Source organism: Numida meleagris, chromosome 23 (assembly GCF_002078875.1).
Source record: "Numida meleagris isolate 19003 breed g44 Domestic line chromosome 23, NumMel1.0, whole genome shotgun sequence".
NCBI lineage: Eukaryota > Metazoa > Chordata > Aves > Galliformes > Numididae > Numida > Numida meleagris.
In genome coordinates, this window is record NC_034431.1 from 1,331,086 (window position 1) to 1,357,211 (window position 26,126).

Below are 26,126 nucleotides of genomic sequence, written 5' to 3' on the forward strand. Positions count from 1 at the left end.
CCCCACCAGATCAGGAGTCGGTGGAGTTAATGGGAATTCAGATTTATGCATGGAAAACCAGCCTGGGCTCAGCTTATAAAAGAGCCAGTTCCAGTGGCATAAAAGACATAACTGCTATACGATACGCTCATTTTGCAAACCCTTATAATAACACAGCAATGTGAGGAATGTGTCTATTCGTAACATGCAATTTATACCACGGGTATCCATAAACCTCTGCCCATGAGATCAAAAGGGTCGGCCTGGTCACCATGCTCCAGTGCTGCCCAGCACAGCTGGGCTGGGGATCCCACGCTGCTCCAGGGCCTTCAGCCAGAGGAGCCATGGTGAGCAAAGCTGACACGAGCATTTCTGCTGTCACATCCGAGGTGACAGTGAGCTCCAGCTCGTGCCACGTGGGTCAGAAGGGGACACGGCACTGGCACAGGGCTGCAAAGATTCTATGCGTGCTCCTGCTCCGCTGCACAGAACAGGAATGTGCCCAAGGATGCTTTGCTGCCTTCATAAAGTTATTAGGTAAAAACGAGAGACTTTTTCCCTAAGGTCAGTGTTCAAAAAAAAAAAAAAAAAAATCAGTGTTCAAAAAAAAAAAAAAAAAAATAAAAAAAAAAAAAAAAAAATCCAAAAAACAGAAGCACACATATAAAAACACATTCACAGAGACGAGAAACGTAACAAATCCAGATGATATCCCTACACACATGTGCAACTGTAATACACCACACATCTTTTGAGACTAAGGAACCAACAGCAGCCACCTAACCATGCACAAATACAGAAAGTGTCATGCAGCAAAGCAAGAATTGGCATTAAATTTATTGATACCTAAACCATACCCAAGAGCAGCTTCAGATGCTTTCAGGCTTGCAAATCAAGCATACCCAGACTCCCAAACTCTCCTTTCACATGGTGGGAATAGGAGCACCGTGAGCCTGAGTATGCTGTGAGCCCACTGAAGACCACATCCAATCCCAAAAGGGGATTGTGCAGCTTGCTGGTGCTCCTCAGAACAGCCATGAGTTTCCTCCTGCACTGATGCAAACCAGCTCTGGTGCCTCACGCTGGGAGCTCACACCACTGCTGGTCTATGGAGCCTGTGCTGGTGAGGACAATTAACGACAGGAGATGCTGCCTTCCAGGGCAACGAGCTCTCTGGAGCCACGCTGCAGAAAAACCAAGGCCTTCCAGGATGCACGACAACCATCGGTGCTGGGGCCTGAAGGCAAACGTGGAGCACTAAGGCTGCTGCTGCAGAAGCACTGAGGTTTGCAGTCAGAATCATCTGGGTTCAACAAATGCCGTACTTGACCAAAACCCCACGGTATCACGCAGACCTGCACCAACACAGCAGTGACCAACACAGGCGTAGCAAGACAGAACTGTAAGTAGTGAATTAAGAAACCAGGCCGAAGGTGACCAATTTTCAAGGGAGTAATTCATCACCTTATAATGAAGGAGGCCGAATCATGGCAAAAAAACGAATGCCTACAACGTTCAGCAAGACAAGCTGTGCTCTGCCAGGCTCTGTCTGTGTCCTGGAGCTAATATGGGGGTGCAGAGCGGAAGGGGGTTGATGAGCAATCTACCAACAACAGTCATTAAGAAGCCATGGATACTGACTTTAAAAAAGCATCGTAAATAAGAAGTTCCTTTCCCTTCCTGGATGCTCTACCTCATTTTTGATCAGCTGTAAAGGTGATTGGCAGATAAACAAATTATTAGCTTTATCTCCTAAATAAGTACATTCTAAACAAACGTGGCATTTCTTATCCTGCAACAATAAAGCGTGTAAAAAGAGGCTGTCTTTGGAATAATGTGGAAGGAGAAGAGGCAGAGGACAAGGCAATGCAATCCAGCCTTCGGAGCTCACCTTTTTTTCCCCACATATCAACACCGTACTGCAAGACTGCATGCACTGTGAAGAGAGGAAACATAACTGGAAGCAGTCCCTTCCATGGCGTTACCAACAAAAATTAAACGATTACTATAAATTAATACTTACTGCCAAAAATACAGTATCCATTCTGGCTTAATCGAATTCATTTAACTGGCAAACCCAAATGGAAGCCAACGTGCCAATTAAGTGATTGTCCCTAATTGCAAAGACTCCCCGGGACAATCTGCATGCTGGGAGGAAACCTGGGAAACACGAAGGACTCTGACCAAGAGCAGAGGGAGGGGAAGGACCATGAGCAGCAACACAATACCTTGCCAAAAGCTTCACAAGGGAAAAAAAGCATTTGATTCATGCAGCAATAATAAACAAGTTACATGAATTGAAAGTGAAACGGAGGGCAGAGGGTCGATGCCAGACCAAATTGTTTTGACCAACGGATTACGACAGCCCGGTGTGCTGTGAGGAACACGTGTCACACAGCCAGGCCTATACTGTCCACACCACCTGGAATCTCATTTCCAGCCCATCATTACTCTGTTACAATGGCCCCTGGTGACCTTGCTGCCACCCAGTGCCAGCAGCCGTGTGCCACGCAGCAGTGGGGTGCTGGACAGGAATGCCATACTGGCGTTTTGGTAAGGTGAGCATCAGCCCTGCAAACCAAGCCCCAGAGCCTCCACCAGTTTTAAGGTAACATTTTGCATTACGCTGAAGTAGCTTAGGACTGAGAGCCAGAAGCTGAGTGCTGCAGCATCCAGGCAAGCAAGCAGCTCAAGCCCAACCCCGGCGCATCGTCCAAGCCCTTCAAAAAAGCAACCGGAAAGCAGAATCCAAGTTTCATAACTAGTGAACTATTTCCATATCCCTGAAAGCTTCAAACTTTTTTAAAGAACCTGCAGGCAGGCGTTCAGAGTTCAACATAAGTAAATAGAGAAACGCAAATAAAGGAAAAGAAACTGTATGTACCCCTACCCTTTACATCTATTCTTGCAGAAGTCGCAGCCAAGATCTGGGGCAGCTCTGTGCTAAGGACTTGCACAAAGAACGAGAAACAAGCCCAGCTCTAACAAGACTGAAATCTTTCTTGAAACCTTAACAATCCACTAAACTCTACACGGTTTTATAAATTGCATTTAAAATTAGTTTTCTCCTCACTCCTGTCCCAAATTTAAGAGAGTGATGTATTGAGGTCTCATTAAAAGTCTTCGTTACCCTTGCAAACTGTTCTGTGTTACCTTTCCCAGTATCAAACATTGAGAACGCTACAGTTCTCAGAATCCATCTGAACAGATCTAAGAACTAGGATCATTACAGGGATTCCATGCAGACAGAATGTAACCCCTGTGCCATTTGTAGGCTAGCATTTCTCCTTAAGGAAATTCTACCAGCATAAGCTACAAGGGATGGTGACTGCCAGCTGCCTGCCTGCTTGTTCAGTTACTCATTTCCCAAATTCATGGATTGTCAGTGGTTTCCTGTTGGTAACTTAGAGGTTCCTGCATCACAGCTCTTCTAGGCAACCTGGTTACAATCCAGTAACACTTGGGGATACTGAGGTTGCTGTCTCAATAACCTCATCACTGACCATAGCTCCAGATCCCCAGAGCAACCGCTGAGAGGTGTGGGGTGGGAAGCCCTGCTGGCTGCAGGGAGAACTCCTGGACACATCTCGAGGTGATCTACTCCTGCAGGAACCCCTGTGGACACCCTCTGTAGAATGAGCCCAGCTGGAAGGACGATGCTCTGCACTCTGCTCAGGGCAACATGGAACCAACTCCCACGGGAAACAGACCCACCACAGCTTTAGGGACTGGAAGAAGTGACAGACACTGCAGAAAAAGCCACCTTGTTCAGAAACATATGTCGTATATATATATAAAAGAAATCCTATTTCTAGTATTGGAGTCAGTACACTCACCTTATCTCCAGCTCAGGACTGCCTGCCAGCTTAGCGCAGCTTCAGGTGCTATCTTTCCGTGGCAGCACCATTTGAAAGCAGCGCGTGCATAAAGAGTTTTACATTCGGTTCACTTTTAATTCTGCTTCCCCACCAAATTCTGACAAACGAGGACAGAGTGTGTGTGAGGGCTGATACAGGGAGAGGCTGCTAGCAGGCTGCTTTTATAGCACTGCAGCCCTGCACCCACAGTGAGGTGCTGGGAGCAAGTCAGATGGTCAATGACATAAGGTAAATGCAAAATTAAGTAAAAATATCAGATTACACTGAAGTTAATGACAGGTTGAGGACAGCTGTTTTGTAGGTTTGTGTGAGAAATCTTATTTAAAGGCTCTCTTTCACAACTTCACTTCTTCTAGCAATAGAAACAGAGCATTCTTCAGGTCCTTACAAGGAAAAGATGCTCCTTTCCTTTACAGTAACATAACTAGCTCAGAGAGACGTTAGAAAATCCATATGCTGCAACACTACTTGGCTCAAACATGGCTTTTTGTCCCTAGAGCTCGCAAGTATTTTACAAAGAAAGTCAGCATCATCAACTGCATCTTTCAAAGTGGAGCAGAGAAAGAAAAAGGGCATGTGTGAAGGTTACCCAGCAGCACGGTGGGACCTGGGGGCTGAGACACGAGAAAAATGGTGCAGATAATATTACTAAATTCTAAAAATATAGAACATAATTGGAGGTTGCTACAAAATATAGCAATCCTTGAGGACTGGTCAAGAGCTATGATCTAACTCCTCTGAAGTCTGTCCATCCAGTGCTGCATCTCGGTCAGTCTAGCTCTTGATCTGGCTCAGGATTATAGAGCTCCTACGAAGCTGCAAGAACCACCCAAAGTACTGAAAGCAACCAGATCTGCCAGAGAAAACCCCCTGCCCTTCTGCTAAACCACAAAGAACAACAACAGCTGAAAGTACAAATCAGAATCCTACCAAGGACTAAAGAAACTCAGGTGCCCACGACTAGCCAACAAGGATGGAAATATTAAAAATAGAGTTTCTGTCCTATCTAATATTCAGAGAACAGGAGGACATTCAACCTCTATGTATTTAGAAAGTCCTCTAGTTTATCTCTTGTTAAGCAGCAGCTTTGGAAACAAAGCACTTCCATAAATTAATAATAAGCACTTTCAAACACGTTGCAGATAAATGGGGGAGGGAAGGAAGGGACAACTTGGGGATGCTCATCTAACTGTGAATGCATAAATCACCCTTCCCAAAGTACAAAATCATGTACAGAGGCAGAGTTCAAGAGGCAACTGAATGAGCATCACAGACCTGTCTGTTGTGTCAGAATTTCCCAAGCTCTCTGCTTTGTTGCTAGTCTCAGCAGTTCCTCACCTGGCAGAGTGTGATATTCATTCCAAGTGACAAAGCCTTGCACCCAGTTGGGTCTCCAGCTGTCTACATTGGGAAGCAATGCAGAACAGAAAACAACACAGCCACATCCAGCTTCTCCAAGCCCTTAAAGCCTCCATTACCCAAAAGCTAAAACAACAAGCAACAACAAAACTTGTCTGCAACTTAAACAACAACTAAGCAGAAATTAAGTTTATTATGCAACTATGGGAAACTCACATAGCATGTAAGAAGCAAACTACAGGAAAAGACCAAACCTGAGTCTGCCAAGAACACAAAGTAAAGAGAGCAAGGAAGGAAGGGTCATGATTAAAATGATCAGGAAAGAAACAAATACAGTAAATGCACTGATTAAGCAAAGTGTTAATTCCCAGTAGGAAAGCATCCCATAAGTCTCACCTTCTGACTGGCCGTTGGGCTGGCATTGAAAATGGAAATTTGATTCACTTAACACAGAAAACATGAGCAAGTGAGGTTTTTATGTCCATCTACATCATCATTCAAAGGTGCATGAGGTCACAACACCACCACAAGCACAAATCCACGCCACTGTAAGCATAAATTCAGTCTTCTTACACTTAGCCCTATGCTCCACCACACCAAGTCATCGTGCAGCACATCTCAGACCTGAATGTTCTTGGAAAAAAAACAACCAACTGACTACAATAAATGAAGTATGCTAGCTAACTTGTGTCACCGGTGGAGACTGAATTAGAGAGCATATTCCTGAGGCACACCTCAGGGTGTGTCAAACAATGATTCACACGAGTCCTGGCTGCGGGGTGTTCAGAAGCTCCATGCTCTGAGTTACACTGATTGGAACAGGCAGCACCACTGAGATCTGCAGGCCAGCATGGAGAGAAGGAAAAAAATACCTGCAGATAGAGAAAAAAACACCTGCAGATAGAGAAAGAAACATACCCAGGAAGCACCAACTGCTAGAAGTCAAAACTAACAGCAGATAAGCATGGAGTTGAGCAGAACGACAAGCACAGGAAAACACCAGCAGGCCAAAATGATAGCGAGGCCAGAGTTCTGACCTGGTTTCGGGTTTTTTGGTCTGAAAATAGAATTTGAAACAAAATACTATCATTGAGCTACAGGGGGTTTGATAGTGCTTTTAAAGCCGTACAAACACTTGGTTGTCTTATTTAACATGGAAATAAATACCCGTCTCATAGTGAGGGTACACATTTTCGGAACTACATGTAATGAATATTTCACCCACAATGTACTTCATCTGATCCAGCCAGATATTAATGGTGCTTTAAACCTTAAATAATCCGTCGGGATGAACATTCATGTTCCACTGGGTTTTCAGTGCTCTGTTTGCTTTGTCTGTCTTGCTGGATTCTCCTACGGTTTCGTGAGTAGCACTGATTCACTCAAACCGTGTCCCAGAAAGGCTTGTTCAGCCTGTGAAAATAAGCCAAGTTGAAATGCATGCTCTCTCACTGTAGGGCACAGTGTAAAGGCTGGGTACTTTGCATCCTTCCCTCTAAAGGTCATTCAGGAAGGTGCTGCTACAGGAGACACAAATGCATACGTGACAAGGTCGAGGCTTCTAAGCAAAGAAGAATGTGCTGCTCAGATCTTCTATGGGAGCATTAGGAATCCCATGTTGTCAGGTAAAGACTGAGAAAACCTAAAGGAATACGTCTGCTGCGACGTTTCCAGGTAAGCAAGATGGAGTCACGATCCCGTTTCGCTGCACTGTTGACACTAAATCACAGCAATACAACTTACACCTTCAAATTACGTGCTGCTGGTAATAATAACAGTCATAAAGGTGTACTAAGTACTACAGAATGCCATCATAGGTCTGTATAAAATCCCAGCCGTGGAGACTCTGGCACGTACAGTAATGCTGCAGAGAAACAACTCTAACGTTTTTCAACAGCACTGCAAATCCAGAGGGAAAAGGACAAACACAAATTATTCACCAAGTAACACTGGAAACTGTTTCTCCCCTCACACCTCCCCATAAAAGCTGGAGGTTTATCCACAAGGGTCTCTGACCTTCCTTTCCCTTAACCAAGCTTAAGAGAGAAGCAGCTCAGCATGGATTTCCCGTACAGCACCTGGGCTTCTCCGCAGACCCTCAGCCCCATACATCACATGGCTCTGCCTGCCCTTGCAGTACAGCGAAACCCAGCCCATCTCTCATGCTGCTGCTGTGCTGCTGGGAGGCAGGAGCAGAAACAGATGGCTTTTCCAGGCTGACGCTCTGCCACTGCCACATCATCTGATGCAAGGGAAGAATTGTCACTGGTCTCGCATCACAGTAATTTCAGCCATGCAGCTGGATGGCCCCTGCGAGAGCAGCGATCCCACCCGGAACATTCAGATCTTCCCCATCCAAGGTCTGTCGCAGAATGCAATTTCCTCTTCTGCTTAGTATGCTAATGAAGCAATTTAGAACATATGAAAATAACAAGCAAGATAGGACACCTGGACAGTCCTGTACTGAAGCAAGGCGGGTCAAATGTCCGTGAGGTAAGATAACTTCACAAAACCACCTAATCAGATGGCCTTATTTGGCAAATAAATAAAGCAACAACCTCCCCTCCAAGCTCAGCAAATTCTAGAGGAGCTGGGCGAAGAGGAAGTGCAGGTAGAGAGAGGTACTCCACTCATTTGTTTAAAAGGAAACCAAAAAATCAGGGTGATACAGTAGTCTGTGGCCCACTGCCCACTTGTACTGTCGTGATTAAGGATGAGAACAGCACCTTTGTGCTTGCTTTTCTTCAATTCCTTTCCCTCTGACGGCAGGTTAGCTTTCAGGCTAACATTTCATTGCTGTAGACTTTGCCAGCATTTTGCTAAAATCATATTCTTCCTCAATGCTGCATGCTTCAAAGAGCATGTTTTTACAAGAAGTTCCCTTCGTGCTCCAAAGTCTTGCTGAAAACGAGGTTAATGCAGACTGAAAATCGTTGTGACATTATGGACCTTTTAATTGGTTACTAGACCTGCTCTGGGGCACGCATTAATAGGGCAGAAGCGTTATGCGTGCTCCTTCTCTCTCCCCTTGACAAAGCGCCAGAGGAAGGAAAGTATTTTGGTCTTACTGAAACGACCACACAACCCATTTAAAAATCTGAAATTCACGGAGGAAGAATCAAAGCGTAACATAAAATACAAGAGCCAGCAGTGCCGATTATTCAGAACAAAAATCCAGCATTCAGAAATGCAACAAGGCGTTTTTACCATAGCGCTGAGAGTCTCCTCCCAGTCTGGCCTCTCTCGGGGATGGATGCTTCTCTGAAGCTCTGGCACAAAGTCATCTTCTTCTGAATGTAAAGAGGACTTCATCATTCTGAAAAAGAGGACAGACAGGTTTGATACTTGGTCATCTTCACGAGTCTTAAAGCACCGAAAAACTTTCAGTCCATTTTAACAAACTGCTGTTTGCCCACGCAAACACCCTTAGCTTTGTGAGAAGCAGCAGACGTGCTTGATTCCTTGGCTGTCACTGAATGTTTCTGCCTAACACAGATTGCTGTTTCCAGATCTCAGCCTGGAGCCCCAACCCAAGGCCTGAGCTCTCACACTTCTTCCTGGTCCCATCTGCAAAGGTGGGCACTTCAACTGCCCGGCTCAGCAGGGACGCACTCAGATCAACCTCATTGTATCATGGTAAACTCTCCTTCAGATAAGGAGCTGCCTTTCAAACACCTCATGAAGTGCATTTCAAGCCTGCAAAGAGATCAACTCAAAATTTAAAATGCTGAAAATATCCATAAAATCTTCTCAGCTCATCCTTATGGCTGCAGGGCTGTTAGGACCGAGAGCCATAGCACAGTGCACCTGCAGCCACGCAGATGTGCCTCGGTGGGACTGACAGTGCAGACCTGAGGCACCAAAGGCTAACAGAAGTTCCAGGATCTTCCACTGTGGCTTCAATAGCACACAAGATTCAGGCAGACTTCTGTTAGCAGATCACCATTTATTTATTGAGAGTCACCCATTTGATAATCAGCACCCCATACGCAATTAAAACAAACAGCTTATCCAAACGCACGCTTCCTCAGCTTTAAGACTTGAAAATAGTAAGACTGAATTCACATCTTTATGATCACTTTGGATTACAAATCAATTTACCACACGCTCCTCAGGCTTATGCCAATCCCCCCTGGATTTCCCATCAGAAATCTGTTTTCTTAATAGCGTTTCCCACCAAAGCCAGTGCTTGCCTTCTGACAAATGAACTTCCCACACGTCTGAAACGCTGCCAGTACTGCAGGGCTGCCCAAGGACACTGTGCCTCCTCCTGCCTTTAGGTGAGTACACACACTCAGAAGAATCTACAGCAAAATGAGCCAGAGGAATCACCCATACGAGGCCTCCATTCAATGTTTTCAAGTGGTAACGAACTTACTCGGCCTTTAATTGCCACGCACAGCTGGTAAACAGTCAGAGGAGTATGGAAGCGGCCTCTGAGACCAAAGGGATGTCACTGTGAGGATGGCTGCCTGCTTCCAGCTACAATTTATCCCGAAGGAAAGACAGAAGGAAAGGAGTCGGGTGGCGTGACACCTCCTGCCCTCTGTCACTACCCAGAGCAGAGCAGGAGTAGAGCAGAAAGGAAACAAACCCTGGAGCAACACAACTGGGAGGAGGAGGTTTCCAAGCCGTCAGACAGCTTTACTTAAAGATAAGCTTGGAATATTACATGCACAGATATTCGCTATCCACCGGCGCTGACACAAAACACGGACACGTTCTGTAAACGTTCAGGGACGAACGAGATTGAAGAACCCACTCTGTTCCACACAGCCCACGTCTGGCTACTTCACAGGAGCTGTAATTGACTGCAAATTCACTACAAATTTAATATGACCCGTAATGACAGAAATACCATTTCATCTGAAATGCCACTTCCTCAGCTGCTCCGCAGCTCTCCGTGCCCATCAAACGACAGCGGCACCGTTACATTAATCATGGCTCTGCCTGCACAGAGGTCATTAAGCAATCTCTCTTCAGATGACTGAATCCTTCTTTGGTGTAAATTGAGAATCAAATGTACTGGAACAAGCGTTTACAGGACATTTCACAAAAGGCACAGCTCTCTTTCACACCCATTCTTTCAAGTTCTCTGCTAGGTCAGGTTTATGAATTTCAAGTCAGAGCCTGTACATCTGTATATGACACAACTGTATCAAGAAACACCTAAGGCCCATTTCCACGTCCTCAGACCCGATCTGCTAACTGCCATTCATTATGGCACTTCTGTATCTGCTTATGAGGAACCAAAACCCATTGGTGCTGCCCTGCAGCCATGGCCTCGTGCCACCAGCAGTGGGTGAGCACGGACACTGCAGGACAGCTCACATCCCGCCTGCCCTGCAGTTACTGAGCGTGTGATCCGGTCACTACTACTGCCACGAGGTGATAACTTTCCTTCCAGGTTTGAAGGAGTTGCACATCCCCAAGCACCACCTGCTTCCACACGTGCTCTCAGGTGAGAGAGAAAGAATCGCAAAAATAAGTTGGTGGGAAGAGCTCCTCCAAGAAAACTGGGGAGGAGAAAGCACACAGATTGTAAAGCATGCTGGGGATCCTCCAAGAAATGCTGCTCCCCTTACCTAGGCCCTCTGGCACATCCCACTGCTGGATCCCCACCTGCTGGGGCTGCCATGGCCCCAGGGCCACATCACAGCTAAGGACACACAGATTGATGGCTCCTCCGGGAGAGCAGGAAGCACTGACAAATCACATCCAGAGATGCCTGATGGTTTGCAAGCCACGTGCTCGCATCGGGCACTCTGAACACCAGACTCCTCAAATCACACAGTTAATTGTCTGCCTGACAGATGCTCATTTCGGACCGGCTATATATTTTTTAAATTAAATGCCAAGCCTGATCTTTAGGTTGTGCTCCCCCCGTGGGACACCGGGCAGTTCAGCGTTCCCTGCCGCTTCTCCCTCAAATGACTTTTCTTTCTGATCTCAATTTAGGAGGCGAGAGCTGATGATAGCTGATTTATTTGTTTATTTATTATTTATACAGCGCTGCTGTTGTGCCGGGAGGTCTCTCAGCCAACAGCAAAGCACAGCTCTGCCCCATGGAAGCGACGATTCCAGAGGATTTACAGCTCCACAGAAAGCGATGCTTTCCGAGATACAAATTCTACCCAAAAAGCCAAATTTAAATAAGGTCTTTGCTGACACAAATCTATGCTTAAAATCAGCGAGCTTCAAACACTATCTGATAAAAACTGGTATTTATGCCGCTCAAATAATTTGCACAAAAAAAGCCAAAATAACATAGGCTTTATCAGGGCGCTAACAACGCTCTGCAGATTAATCTTTGCATTGCTTGCAGGGAACCGTGCATCCACTTGGCTCATCTTCCTTGCTCCTAGCAACCATGTTTGTCTTCAATGAGCACTCTTCAGTTTTGACACTATTAACAGATACTGCTCAAGAGAGGGGAGAAGAGCAGAGGCAGCAGATAGCAGCCAGAATGGAATCGTGATGCGCTGCTGCAAGTTCAAGAGGCAGTGCTTTATGGGCACCACTGTGAGGATTAGCAAGACACTTAGCAGACAGAGGAGATGTAGGGTTGCTTTAGGCTCCAAGAATCCACTGCAGGTGAAGCACAGTGCAAAAACCCTCCATCTAAAGGCCAAATGTAACACAGCCTGGATGCAGCATCCCTGTCTGTCCCCATGCAAGCAAGCAATGTTTTCAGGATTCAATCCCCCACCTCCCAGTCACAGCGTGGAGAGGTACAGCAACAGAAAATCAACAGAAAGATACCTTTAAAACCTCTTCTTTAGAGGGTTTAAAAACAACTTGATCAAGACAAGGAGTCACAGTGCTACAAAGAAAAAACGTATCAAGAACTGGAGTGGTCAACCTACAATGTATGACCCAAAATTAAGGCAGCTTTTCACTACGGACCACCCCTTATCACTTCAAGGAAAGGGAACATCTGGGAAACAAGAACCAAGATGTGACATAAAGCATATAAACACCTGGGCAAGAAGTTGGAATCTAGTGAGAAACATCAGCATGTCTTTATTTCTGGCCTCAAACTTATGCCACAAAAAAAAAGAATAGGCACTATGATGAAAGAGATGGGGAAAAGAAATGAAACCAGAAAACACCCACCCTCTGCCAACCCAATTTTCCAAGCAAACTCTATATCCATGAAATTAAAATAATACAGTGGAAAGGAACAAATAATCATGCAATATGGAAAGTGGAGATAGCTCAAGAGCCCCAGGGACAATGAAACGAGATGGGAATTGAAGGCTGACAGTGCTGACCTGAAAGAGAATTTAATTTCCCATCTTTTAAATCAGCACTGTCAACACCTTGCTGATTACATTATGTCTATCTGTATTATATAAAATACGATTTCTGAAGTCTGTCTCAAGGTTCACACAGAGTAAAGATAGAAAAGACCTCCAAGGTCAGCACACCTCATAAATAAACACACCTCATAAATAAACAAATGGCAAATGGGATTGTCCCATTTAATCCTTGACCACAAAATGAAAACCTGGCATAACTAAATGGTTTACTGTGATTGATTCTACTAAGTTGAAAGCTACAGTGGGCACTTTTGATGGAAGTTCATCATCAGGAAGCCAAAATTCAATTGTTTGGGAAGCCATTGGGTAAGAAAAACTAATAGAGAAACACTGTATTACAATAAAAGAACCATTTAAAAATCCTATGCCACTATTCAAATATGAGACAGCAGAAACCAACCTGAATTTCTCTGGATGACTCTGCACGCTACCTGTGCCAACAAGGATGCATCTGTCACCTAGCTTTAGATGTTTATATCAACAGTGTTCAGCTTCTGATTTATCAGTGACAGTCAGAACTGCTGGGATGGGGCAGCAGGAGCTGAGTATGAGATGTTCCTTTGTGCTGTGCAGCTGTTCTGCAAGCACAGACCTTCCAAGGACAGTCCTGCTCCTCTGCCACCATGCTGGCAGCTCCGTGCACCCAGTGCTCAGCTGTGCTTTGTCTCAGCTCAGGAACACCCATCCCAAGGTATTTCTGCAAGCAGCAAGACGCCCACTCCACGCTCTGCAAGGGGCTGCAGAGGAACCTGAGGGCTCTGTTGAACTGGGCTTTAGTAATTTGCATTCAGGTTTTCCAAAATGAGAATTTCTTTGAACGCTTCATGAAAAGAATATTTGGCTTTTACATGCTCCGAGCCACGCTCTTGGTTATTAAAAAGGTTTATTAAAAAAAAAAAATCACAGAATCCTCGTCATTCTGCATACATGTATTATTGGACTGCTCTTTGCTTTGGCAGCACATAAAAGACATTGTTTTAGCAAGCGCTTGGTATTTTCTTCCAGAACACAGTGACAGTCAATTAGAAAACTTTTTCTTTAAATAAGCTTCTCTTATCACTTTTGCCCCGAGTAAGAAAAGAATTAGGAAAACACTCAGTTCTTAGCTTGGCTTCCTCTGGTTTGATTCAGATACATGAAGAAGTAAACTGTCTCTGGGGGAAAAAAAAAAAAAAAAAAGAGTACCAGCCCCTCATTTACAATTAATGAACTGCTACGAGCAGCCCTGAAGTTTGAGCACAGAGATGGGGAAGGATGGCTGCTGCTGCTGCCTGCCCCTCCTGCTCTGCTGAGTTGGGGCACACAGGTACTGCCAGCAGGGAGCTGCTGTGTGCCCCCCACACAGATGGCACCAGCACCGCTGCTCCCCGTGCTGCTGTCACAAGCTCCTTTTTCTGTCTCCTTTGTTGAGTTCATGCTTTCTTCCAGGCAAGGTCTCATTTCATGGCTTCCTCTCTGCCCAACAAAAGCAGTTCCAGTCTCCACTGGAGCCTTCAAATATCATAATACAGATCAGTAATAAAAACCATCTGTTTACAGCTAATCCAAATACGGAAAAGTTTTAAGTTTACCCCAAAATTACAAAGCGTGACCTAAACCTAGATCCAAGAACATTCATCAGGGCTCATTTCTCATTTACTTGCAGTACAGAGGTAATGCAAAGCCATGGCAAATTCAATCCATCCTAATCCAAGCACATACTGGAAAAATGATGCTTGCAGCGCACGAAATGATCAAGCGCAACCAACTCATCAGTAGCAATTAGCCTCGTGTGCTGTTAACATGACAACTGTTCATAACACGACACAACACTTACAACTCGTCCGGTCAGCAAGCTGCTTGGCAGGGAAACCCCATCTCCAGCCAAAGGCTTGCACGGAGCCGGGCACCTTCCCACAGCAGCACCTCCCATGGGCCCAGCTGGCTGCAGGCACCGTGCTGCACACGCTGCGGTGCCCAGCGTGGCTGTGGCACACTCTGCTGTGGGGGAAATCAGGGGAGAAAAACACCCAGAGAGGACCTGCTCGTGTGCACTGCCAGGGAGAAGGATGGAAATGAACTCTGGGACACCAGAGCCTGATTGACCAAATAAAGAATGACAGATACGCAAGCGTAAGCAAATAACTGAAGAGTAGTTCCTGCCATCCTGACTTTAAATAACTAGTCTTAAATGACCAGCTGCCCCAGCATCCTATTTACAACAGCACTTCTACTATCACTCCACGTCAATGATATCAACAGCAAAAAGAAGGAAAACGCTCAGCTTTCCATGCCTATAGATCACTGCTAACACGCTGCACTGTTATTATTTCTATTGCATGGTTCTTGACCCCCTAAACTGAATTAAATGGAGATCTACAACTATAATAAGCCATCAAGGACATATCTGACCAGGTAGGGGTCAAATGGCCATAGGAAGTGCAAACCATACCGCAATTATTTCTGCTGTAGCAGAGAGATGTGTATCCTAAACAAGCAGGTCATTCATTCTGAAGCTAACATGGATGGGAAAGTAAAGGAGTGGCCAGCACAAATCTGCCAGGACGGCTTATCTGCTGCTTGCATTTCTGATGCATGACACGAAGACACAAGTGGCAGCAGTGCAATAAATAAAAAGGTGACAAGTGGGAGCAGCACCTGCAGACCAGAACTTAAAGGTGTTAGACATTTCCCACCCTCACCTTGTGCAGAACCTATGTCAGTGCTACAAATAGACCCAGTGCTGGTGCAGTCTTGAATTATCAAAAATCAGTTACTTTGCCCTCTTGGAATGATCTGCAAATGTTAAATATCAGTACAGAAGAAAAAAACGTACAGGAAAGAGATTGCTGATCTCCCTTCCTCAAGTTCTCAAGGATACAGCTGCAACCACTACTACCCAATCATTTTCACCTCCAACACCCACGTATGCATTTTTGGTACAAAAGCATTTGAGCTGGCACACATGTCTGCTGTGAATGGAAACCCTGCTGCTAGGTTTCCTGCTGCCACGGAGATGAATAGAAAAAGAACAATTAGCGAAGGCTTCAGTCTAATTTAGCTTTATTTTTCTTTCTGGAGGAGAGACTGAGAAATGGCATATCATAAAACAAAGCATGAACTCCAAAGGCCACGCCGAGAAGCACAAAGCTGAATCACCACGTGTGACCTGTATCATAACAGCTTCTGATCATAAGGACTACTGTCTAATGCCTGGCGACCCCTACGATGCTAAGAGCTACACCTGAATATGCCAGGAGACTACAAAATGTCATGGCAAGAACTATCTACATCGCAGCAGACCAGAGGTGAGCAAAGAGAATACCTCCATTTTTCCCCAAACCCACACTAGCTGACAGCTTAAATAACTTGTCCAATATTTCAGAGGAAGACTGAGGCTAAAGGAGGAAATAAGTTTTGCAGCTCCTAACCACAAAGACCACTCTGGGTAGCACAGCTTTTGTTCTAAGGCCTTTAAGAACATAACACCTTATCGGGATGCAGGAGGAACACTCCTCTGTGCAGACCACAGGATCACAGCCCTGCCCTCATCCATCCCTTGCCACATCCAGCCCAATCCACCTCATCAACAGATAATTAGGGCGCTTTCTCAAGGAACTCAGCTGCACAGGCTCAGGATGGTGGACATCTACTTCCCAACCTTGCAGTCTAACCACCAAGGTCTGACACAACACCTCCTCCTCTCCTTGCTCCATCACCTTCTGAACTGCTTTTCAAAAGACAGAGAGAGGGAGAGATAGCAATAACCTATGTAAAAGCCTTACTAAGATCACTAAATATGAAGTACTGAGCTGCAGGTATCAGTATTATCAAAGTGCCTATCCAGCTTCAGGACAGCGCTTCTATCCAGCAGTGAGGTTTCCATAGGAAGCCATGCGGGGGCTCTGCTATTTGCCCCCAGCCAACTGCTGACACATCCTCCTTGTGCCAGCAGAAGTGCTTGCCCATCCCTACAGACACTGCCCTGGAGAACAAACAGTAATTTCTTCGTAATTTTGTGCATTCAGGTAACCGCTTCAATTTTACATCGGGCAGCACAAGAAAGTCCCTGAAATACCTACCCAAGCATCAACACGATTTTAAAGACATAAAGGGAGTGGGGACATGGGACAAATCCTGCCGTCAGCACGTGCCTCACTCACCCCAACCACAGCGTGACAGCTCGGGACCATCTGATGGAGCTCTGCTGTGCAGGGGCTTGGAACCAGCGCAGTTACACCAAATGCAGGAGACGAGAAGCAAGGCACGCGACTGACGCAAGGCTCCAGGAAGCAAGCCACACAAATGACTGCAGAGTTAGAGCAGTGACTCAGCAGGAAAAAAAATAATAATAATAGCAGAGCAGTCTTTTCCATAAGAATTAATATTTATCATCAAAAATGATGTAAAATAAATGAAGAGAAAGAAGGGTTCCCAGCGTAGAATTCTGCAAGGTCCTGTAAGCTCGGTGCGTGAAGTTGTTGCTCTCTCACCTAACCAGCCATTCTTTATTGCTCCTCTGCACACCTGAGCAAGTAGAGCACGAAACTGAGCTGGCTTAACCCCTGCTTCCCCACTGCTGCTGTTGGGGAGGCCGATAACATGCCCCTCTGCAAAGACAGGCTTTGCTTTGTGAGCAACACGATAGGAAGCTCCAGCCAGGAAGTAAGCCAGGTAAGCACAGAGCGGAAAGAAAACGCCAGGGTGGGGAATGCAGCACTGCTCAGAAAGGAGCAGGGCTGGGGCAGCACAGGAGGCGGCCACCCGCTTCCCTGGCCTGCAAAGCCAACGAATGCGGTCAGGACAGACATGACATGATGCTTCTGTGCACCACTGCTGCTCTCCTGAGAAAGCAGCATGAAATTCAAGCTCCCGTTCTACTCGCAGAGCTTTACAGGACAGCTATCCTATGCCTAATGGGGCTGAACAGCTCTTATACGTCTCCCTGAAACAGCGAGATTAAATGTTATCTGTCAAACATAGATAGCGGAGTCCAGCCTGCCAGAAGAGCGGTCACGCCGTGTAGATCTCACTGCTCAGTTTGAGCACTCTTGCATTCATTCTCCCCTTTGCAAACCGTTTTGCAAATAGCAGCTGAAGAATGTTTAATCCCCCACCCTCCTGCACTGCCCATCAGCTGGAAGCAGGCTGCAGGAGAAGCACCAAGGCATGCAGGTAGCTGCCTGGTTCGCCCCATGCTGAAGTTGAATGAAATTTAAGCAGATGCTTACACGCTTTGCAAGGCTGGGGTATTAAAAACAAACGTATCGGGTAACTGATTCCTTTCCAGTGTTTTTCACTTATAAACCCAATCATGTGAAAAATACTATTCCTTATCGCTTCCTTCTTGCCTTTAAAATCTCTCCTGGCGTGATTCCACCTGTATAAATTCTACCTGGTATCCCTGCCTATGTACGGGATAATAAAAAGATGAGAGGATGCCAGTACCTTCTCAGAGCAGCAGCAGACAAACAAGTAACTGCTGGCTATGGCAGAGAGCTGCAAAGCCAGAGGGCAGGTGGGGGGAGAAGGGCTCAGGCAGGAAGGCAGCTGAACAGGTATCAGCACTTTGCATGAGTTTCTAAATGCTTTCCTTGGCCATCACACCACCCTCAGCCTTCCCGGATAACACAGGGCACTGTCCATCCCTGCTGCTGGGAGAAGTAAACCCTACTGTGCTGGGACAGGCCAAGCTGGGATGTCACAGCTAGCACATGACAATCCATGTATTTGCACGGCAGTGAGGGATCAAGAAGGATTGTGGGCTTCTGCATCAAAATAAATTCCAGTTAAAAACAGCAAGTCCCAGTGAGGAGAAGGGCAGCTTCTGCAGCATGGTCCTGACACCTGTGTCAACATCCATCCCCTGCCAGTGCCCGGGGCAGCATTCCTGGGATGTATGGGGTCGGAGGGGAACGCAACAAACAAGGACAATCCTGCTGAAAATGACACTCAGCCGCTAAATCCACTTTTCAATCCTCTTTCAAAAGGCCAAGTGGAATAAAATAAAGTTTTGCCCTGAAGGAATTTTTACACTTAAGCCATATAGCTCCTCGTATTTAGCTGAAAACGTTCCCGTAGAAAAGCTACGTGTTGGTACCCCTGCTGAAACAAGGGTGAATAGCACACCAGCAGAATTCACTCAGTGGCTGAGCCAGCGAAGCCCAAATAAAAACCATGATTCCTGCTGCCTCCATCCGCCCAGCAGCCTGCTCCCCTAAACCAGAGCCCAGACACGCTGATGTCCACGCAGCAGCCCACAGACAGCACCATAAGAGCATCACACTTCTGCTTCCCAGGCACTCCCCGCACTGCCAGGCACAAGGGAAGGAGTCAGCAGACAGAGATAGCTGGCAGACTGCTCTGCTGTCTCTCAGCTAACAGCACACGGAGCGTTAATTGTGCCGCTCGGCGTGACTAAGAAACAATTCATCCCGCATCATACTGTATCACAGGAGCTGGAATATTTCACCACAAGCTTTAATTGTCCTGACTCACGCTGTCAGCAATAAAATGCCCTCTTGGGAAAATAAATGAATAGACAAATAAGGCTTTAACTGATTTGGCAAAGTACCTGCCAGCGAAAGCACATGGCCTGGTTATTTTTAAGACATTAAAAAGGGCTGCAGGTGCAATAGGATAACCTAAATGGATTGGCAATGGACAGATCTATAGCTTTTCCAGTCTGACATATAACAAGGCAGCGTGGGTCAGCTTTTGAAGGCATTTGTCTGAAGCACCCAAGGTAGTCTGGAAAATGAAAGCATTTCTATTACCCTGACACTTGTGCAAAAAGACAGGATAATGAAGTGACCAGGCCAGCAGGCTCACCAAGAAATGAGACCATGTTGAAACCAGGGCACATTAATTTTAGTGCCCAGGAAGATGACAGCAAACTGTGCTCCCCAAGTTTGTCTGGTTTTTTCCTCCACTCAGTATTCAGGATTACATATCACATATGCACCGGCTGCTTACTTCCTTTGAATTCCTAATAACTACTTTCCTAAAGAGAGTTCTGCTGCAGTTTTTAAGAAATACATACGCAAAGGTAAAGCCATTATCAAGAGCGGGCATAAAGAAGGAAGCAGGACTTGCAGCTTCTATTCCCGTATTTCCCCTCTTTAACCAGCACTGCAGTGATGAAAGTCACTGCCACAACCTGTTCTCATCTGCAGCCCCTGCTGCACATGGGACTGTGCCCCCCCCAGTCCACGTTCCTATGAGTTGACCAGTGATAACACGACCAAGGGGTGAGGACCCGCTCAGCACCAACACTCAGAAACCACCCTGCTCCCTTCACCTTTCTGACTCATTTTAAAGGAGCGTGTGCTGGAACGCTATGTATCCTGCTAATTTGCTGCATGCTTCTTTCAGCAAACACCATTGTCTTGCACAGGTCCCAGAATGTTAGGGTGGGTTGGTCCAGACAATACTAGCTGTGAGCGTGGCATGTTTGCTTTCTCTTTTAAGCCAACAGGTTTTTTTTCTAGCAGGTAACACCAGTAAGTCATCCACAAAGCACCGTGCCACAGCATACATCTGTACATGCACACACACTTGCATTAAGTAGCAATCTGAAGTTTCTTCATAGACTCTCCCACTTTCTGTGCATCCAGACTCCCTGGTAAGACTTAGCAGACGCCAAGAAAATTTTGTGTAAGCAAGAAAGAAAAGGCAAAAAAAAAAAAAATTACCTTCCTTTCTTTTACAAGAGGATGAAGATTTATCATTTTTCCCTATGTAGCAATGCATCTGGATTCAGAAAGGGGCCAGACACCAATTTAAAAGTCCGTATGGGCATCAGCTGGTGTTCAACACCATTTTTACATCTTGAATGGGTACTCGTTACCGGTGTCACATCCTATGTCCATATAGTTAGCTGTAATCAGACACAAAGCCTCACTTGCAAAGCGTGCTGCATCACTGAAATCAACACTGCGCTTGCCCTTGCTGCTGCAGAGCCAGAGTTCATTAAACGTGCGATGTACACTGAAATTAGAGCGGTATTTCACGGTACTTCATCAGGACATACAACAATAAATGATGCAGTAAGAATAATTTGCTGCCACTTGCCTGTAGGAGACAACAGAGAGCTCCCCTGGGCATGACCTGAGCTCCTCTCTGGGTACACAACACCCAGCACTGGAGGATAGAGCAGGCTGCTCGCCTGCCCTGTGGCACAGGACATGCTGCCTGTGCATACCTACACATACACACACAGAAAAGCTGCCTTGCTTGCTGCTTTTCAAGCAGCTGAAGAGAAATGGGGAGATATATTTGTTGCCAGACCAACTATTAGGGCTTATATGACCCGCATAAATGTCACCGGGACTGAATTATAAGCACGTTAGAACACAACGTGCAAGGCAGTGTTAGAACTTCTTGTTAATTCACTGCAGGTCTCTCAGCATTTCGTATTTTCAAAGTCCCAGTCACAGAGTCAAACAGATAAGTAGTATCTTCAGCTTCCACTGTAATTATGAAATGATCGTGCAGAGGAAAGCTGAGCAACATGACCCGTCTTGCACTTGACAACTCAAACTGGAGGGCAAATTTAGAAAAAAAAAAAAAAAAACCAACAAAATCAAGGTGCACCTCTAAAGGCACGCTTTTTAAAGTCAACCTGTGATTTTTCAGAAGCTCAACTGCTGCTGTTTAAATGCTTGAGGGGTCACTGATACCACAGATGAAAAGTCACTGCAGCAGACTGCAGTCTCTTTATAAACGTACTCTTTCAGTCTCCGGTGCCACTGCATGCACACAGCCTAATTTAGGCAGAGATTCCCATAAGACATTTGCTCCTTTCAGCCAGGGGTCTCCGCATGACAGAGCTCCCAGCGCTGCAGCCACACCAGCACCGCTCTGTGCACAGGGAATGCTCACCAAACTGCCCAGTGCACGGCTGCCACGGAGAGGATCTGCAGAGTACTTTGACAAAATGGAGAAGAAAACCAAGAACGGGAAAACTCACTGTCCTCAGCACAACACAGAGCAGCAGCAGGAAGCAGAACGTCGAGTAATGGAGGTGAATGGCTGGCATCCCCAAAGGAACCGACCACTTCTGCCACAGCCATGAAACAGTTTGAGGATGGGCTTTCTCTTCTGTACAGCTTCCCCTCCTTCATCAGCCTGACGTGTGCTCACTGAAAGAGTCCAACCTCCAGTTAAGTGGTTGTGAAGGAAGAAAAACAGGAAAGATGTAATGATTTACCCTATGGTATCGCAGGTACTTTGCTCCTCCTGATTTAATCTGTGATGGAAGCCTGATAGTGCTGCTCGCCAGGACGTTAAATGCATTAATCTCATTGTACGTGGACTCAAAGCAATTATAGATGCAGACTGTTTAAACAGACTGAACACAGCAGGAAACCATGCCGTGATAACATTTACCAGCCTTAGCTTTTTTCCTCTTTTAATATTTTTCAGAAATTTAACATCTCACCTTGTCTTAGCACCCAAATATATCAAGCATTTTTAACAGCCTTACCACGGATCAAAGAGGCAGAAAGTACCAAAAATTCCTAGAGGGAGATTTCTGCACCAGGAACCACCACGTGCTTCCAGTGCTGCCTCAATGACATCCAACTTTGCATTTACACAGCGCTTTTCAGCAATGGCATGTGTCACTAAACCCATTGCCACAGATTCCAGAGAAAAATTTCACAGCAAAACAAGCGAGCAGTATCAGACTGTCCTACAGGATTGTGCTCCAGACAGCCTGAGTCATCCTGGAGAGCTCCGAGCTGCTGACAGATCACAGACAAGTGTGAGTAGAACCACCAATAACCTATGGAATCGCTAAGATTCTACAAGAACACTTGCCCTTTTTCTGTTTTGTTTTTTGTTTGCTCTGTTTATCTGGCGCCAGATTAACCCATCAGGGCTTTCTGAACCCACATAAACCCCATCCTCAACGCTCCAAGTTTGAAAGGCCTGTGTAAGTGGATGCAGCAAGGCTTTCCACCACCCCTGCAAGCCAGTCTTCACCAACACATTGCTGCCTGCAAGCAACCTGATCAGCATTCCTCACCACTAGGAACTATGACAGGACTCTGCAGGAGGTGCCAGACTTGGGGAGCAGCTGCTTCCAGCTGGCTGGAAGTGCTCGTCCTCGTACAGAGAGCAGCCACCAAGGTTCAAGCAATTCCAGACCTACTCTTTCTGGTGGTTTTCTTGGCTGGTTTCTGTGCAAATGCGGTCAAGCGCACGTTCCGTTGTTCAACAGACAGCATGGTGACTCAGCTGAAAACAATCTAGAGGATTTATGATCGTCTTTCCTCTGACATTTCCTCACCGAAAAGGAAATAAAGAAAATCAAAATCAATAAACTGAATTCAGCGTTCCTTGAAGGGAAACCTTTACCGTCACACAACCTCACGGCCACAAAGTTCAGAGTGACCTTTTCTATATCAAACAAGCATCTCTGACCCAAGCATCTGAGTAACCAGTTCTCATGGGGTCTAAGGTTCTCTCCTGATGTGCACGAGCAGCAAAGCCAAGCCTGAACAGCCCTGCAGACCCCACAAACCCCACAGCTCTTGTTAGGAGGACGGTAACAACAGCAGTAAAGTCCTTCCAATTTGTCAGCTGCAACTGGACATCAGAACAGAACAAAGAATAAAAGCATATTCATCTTTTAAATGTAAAAAATCACACATACAGGTATCTAGAATTCATATATTAAGTAAGCAAAGAGGTAGTTCGGCACTTAAAAAACAATAACGGAGATTGGAAAAGGTCAGCATGAATAGGCCCAACACGGAACATAATATTTTATACATACAGGGCATGCCTGCATCTGGAATTATTTGTGAGCAGCTGTTGCTGAAAGGTTCCATGCGTGGTCAAGCCCTTGAAAGGGAAACGCACCCCAGATCACAGACACTCGCTAGAGTGCATGTTTTGAAGGATGCTGGTGTCTCCAGTGTTTGTTAACATACACCAATGTACAGAGAAAGAAGGAATTACCATATCAGGTAATCACATTCCTACACAAGCCAAAAAAACCACCACTTTCACCCAGCTAACTGCAGAGAAGCCATTTTTACCAAACAGAGACACCCCACTGGGAAACTAATCAAAAATCAGGATGCACCTTAGATAGAAGAGGTTGGAAGGGAAAGAGGAGCACAAGAGGAGGAGACTAGCAGAGAGCTCCACAAATTATGTATTGCAGCTGCTAACATCTCCATGGTACTGAAGACACTGGATAAATAAAGCACAGGAACAATACTGAGGTTTGGTTTTGCTTTTGCCATTGTTTTTCAATGATGCACGGTTCATCCTCCTTTTGGTTTTGCTTTTAAGAGAAAGCTTCAATTTTTCACATAATTGATTATGGGCACTCTTACAGGCAGGGGAAAACGTAACTCAGATACCACTCTGTTTCCATAAATCAGACTGCAGGCACTTGAAAACTACAGACCTATTGCCTGCTGGCTTGAAGCAGGCAGACAGAGCAAGGGCACAGAATTAAGACCAAGTGCTTTAGGACAACACTCACAAAAAGGAAGAAATCGGTATCTCTGCTGCTTGTGGTGCCGTGAAGCGTCACAGCAGCTCTTCCAGTAGCGTAATTATCTCGCTATGAAGCTCACTTTCCTCTTCAGAGAATCAGCACCAAGGTTGACGGGAGAAATCTTTGTCTCTTCATTCCAATAAGGAACTCCCTGACCGGCAGCCTCAGCATCTTTCCTGTTTCATAAAACACGCTGGCTACTCCATTTTCCCAGCAAACAAATCATCACCTTATGTACAGAACGCGTTGCTTTGCCCGTGCAGCCCCCAATAGGAGCAACAGAGCCGTGATGCTTTCACAGCTTCCCATGGGGATTCGAGCAGCAGATACAGAAGCCAGCAGAGGCCTGTAAGCCTCATTATGTTGCTTCTGTGAAAGGTGACGAGCAATGATCGCAGTATTAGACAAATTAGTTGGTAGATGAAAAAAGTCAACACAGCTTTGGTGAACCTTCTGGGCACGAATGCAATAATCCGTCTGCAAACACTACAATGTAACAAAAACAGCCTTCTGGAAGTGGTATCTTCCCTCAACCATTAATTAACAAGGAGATTTTCAGTCCATGAGAATCCAAGCATTTTCATGTGTGCCTATAAGCAGCTCCCTTGGTAGTAGAAGCTGGGAAAGCCCTTCTTTAAAGGGAAGCTGTCAACACTGGGCATCACATGAAACTGCAGAATTAAGAAATCATTTGCTTCCTTGTTTTTGTGTGGGTTTTTTCCATCCAGCCCCTATTTTTGTTTAGGAAAGTTCTCCACCTAGCTTGCTTTTCTCACAGTGTAGCAGAGGAGAGCAACGTCACATCAGAACATTCTCCAAATTGTTCCTACACTGGGGCTGCTGTCCCAGACCACTACCAACAACTGGTTTTGAAGGAGGCTTTGCTTATGCAAAAGTACATTCAAGGCATTCTTCAAAGGTGGGGATGGTTAATGGCGTGCTAGATTTTCCAAGGAGAGTGTCTGAGCATCACCCCCAGGAGCAAGTGTATCTGGTCACACACACAAAGCTGAAACTTCCTCTGATTTCAAGAGTAGCAAGGAGCTGCTGCGTGGGTCATGCCAAACTTCAAGCCTTACTGTTATATCCCTAATGGAAAACAGTGCATGTTGAGTCAGAGCCCCTCTTCCCACCACTCTGAATTATGAGATTTGCTCAGAAACCGCGGAAGAATGCAATAAGTCATTTATTGCTCTTTTTATTTACCTTCTGATTCTTGATGGTGTGGTGGATATTGGGAAAATATTGAGTACCATATCAAACATCTTTATTTAAAATGTAAAAAAAATCACTGTCACTGGAGGCATATGCACTTAATATATTTATAAAGCATTTTTTTTTAAAAGCATGACAATGGTCCAGCACATTTATATTCCTGAAACAGAATTCAGCACAGTGACAATGAACAAGCTGCAGAGACATAAGTTTATCTAATGCAGCAACAACCAGCATTGCATTGAAACATCAGCAAGAGAAAATGTACAGAAAATAACATTCAAAAGCCTTGGATATTTTGGAAAAGGTTTGTGTAAGGTCTTATGTTTCACTTCTAAGGACAAAACCTTCCGAAACACAGAACTGAAGAAACGTGGCCAGAAATTAAAGCACGTTTGCATGGCTGAAACACTCCTTCAGGGCTGAAATCTCATCTGCTGCATTCCAATCCTGAACAAGGTTTGGAGCACTAATTTGTAAGCCCTGGGGAAAAAAACGTTGAGAAATCCTTGACTATTCAATAGCACCGTGAATAGGAAAATTGCTGTATAATACATAATGAAAAGAAGAAAACACACAGTGCTGGAGTTCATTAGCATGTCACATTTGGTTTACAACAGCGAGCTGCACCCAGAGACTCAGATCAAGTGGAGAGTCATAAAAACTGAACTGCCCCCTCCAAGAGCGGTGAAATCCCATCAGGACTACACACCGCATTAAATTCATTGCCCAAGAAAAAGCAAATCATGACTACTGCCTGTATATCAGCTCAGTGTCCAACAAAGCCATCGTCTTATTTCAGCAAGAGCAATAGGAGCCTTGTGATCACCAGCTGAAATTGCCCTCAGCTTGAACCGTCTGAATTAAAAAACAAAG

The 26,126-nt window shown here is 45.5% G+C and overlaps 1 protein-coding gene across 9 annotated transcripts in view; it reads right to left on the minus strand.

The window, feature by feature from the left end:
- Positions 1 to 26,126, minus strand: part of ARHGAP32 (Rho GTPase activating protein 32) — a 194,462-nt gene that overhangs the window by 114,612 nt on the left and 53,724 nt on the right. For 7 of the 9 annotated variants that reach the window (XM_021376308.1, XM_021376312.1, XM_021376313.1 and 4 more), the window contains one exon: positions 8,424 to 8,532. In XM_021376308.1, the coding sequence (XP_021231983.1) occupies positions 8,424 to 8,531 (108 nt within the window). In that variant the 5' untranslated portion in view covers position 8,532. Of the gene's footprint in view, positions 1 to 8,423; positions 8,533 to 16,680; positions 16,816 to 21,488; positions 21,728 to 26,126 lie in introns of those variants that run through there. The other 2 variants (XM_021376309.1, XM_021376307.1) reach the window with 2 other exon arrangements.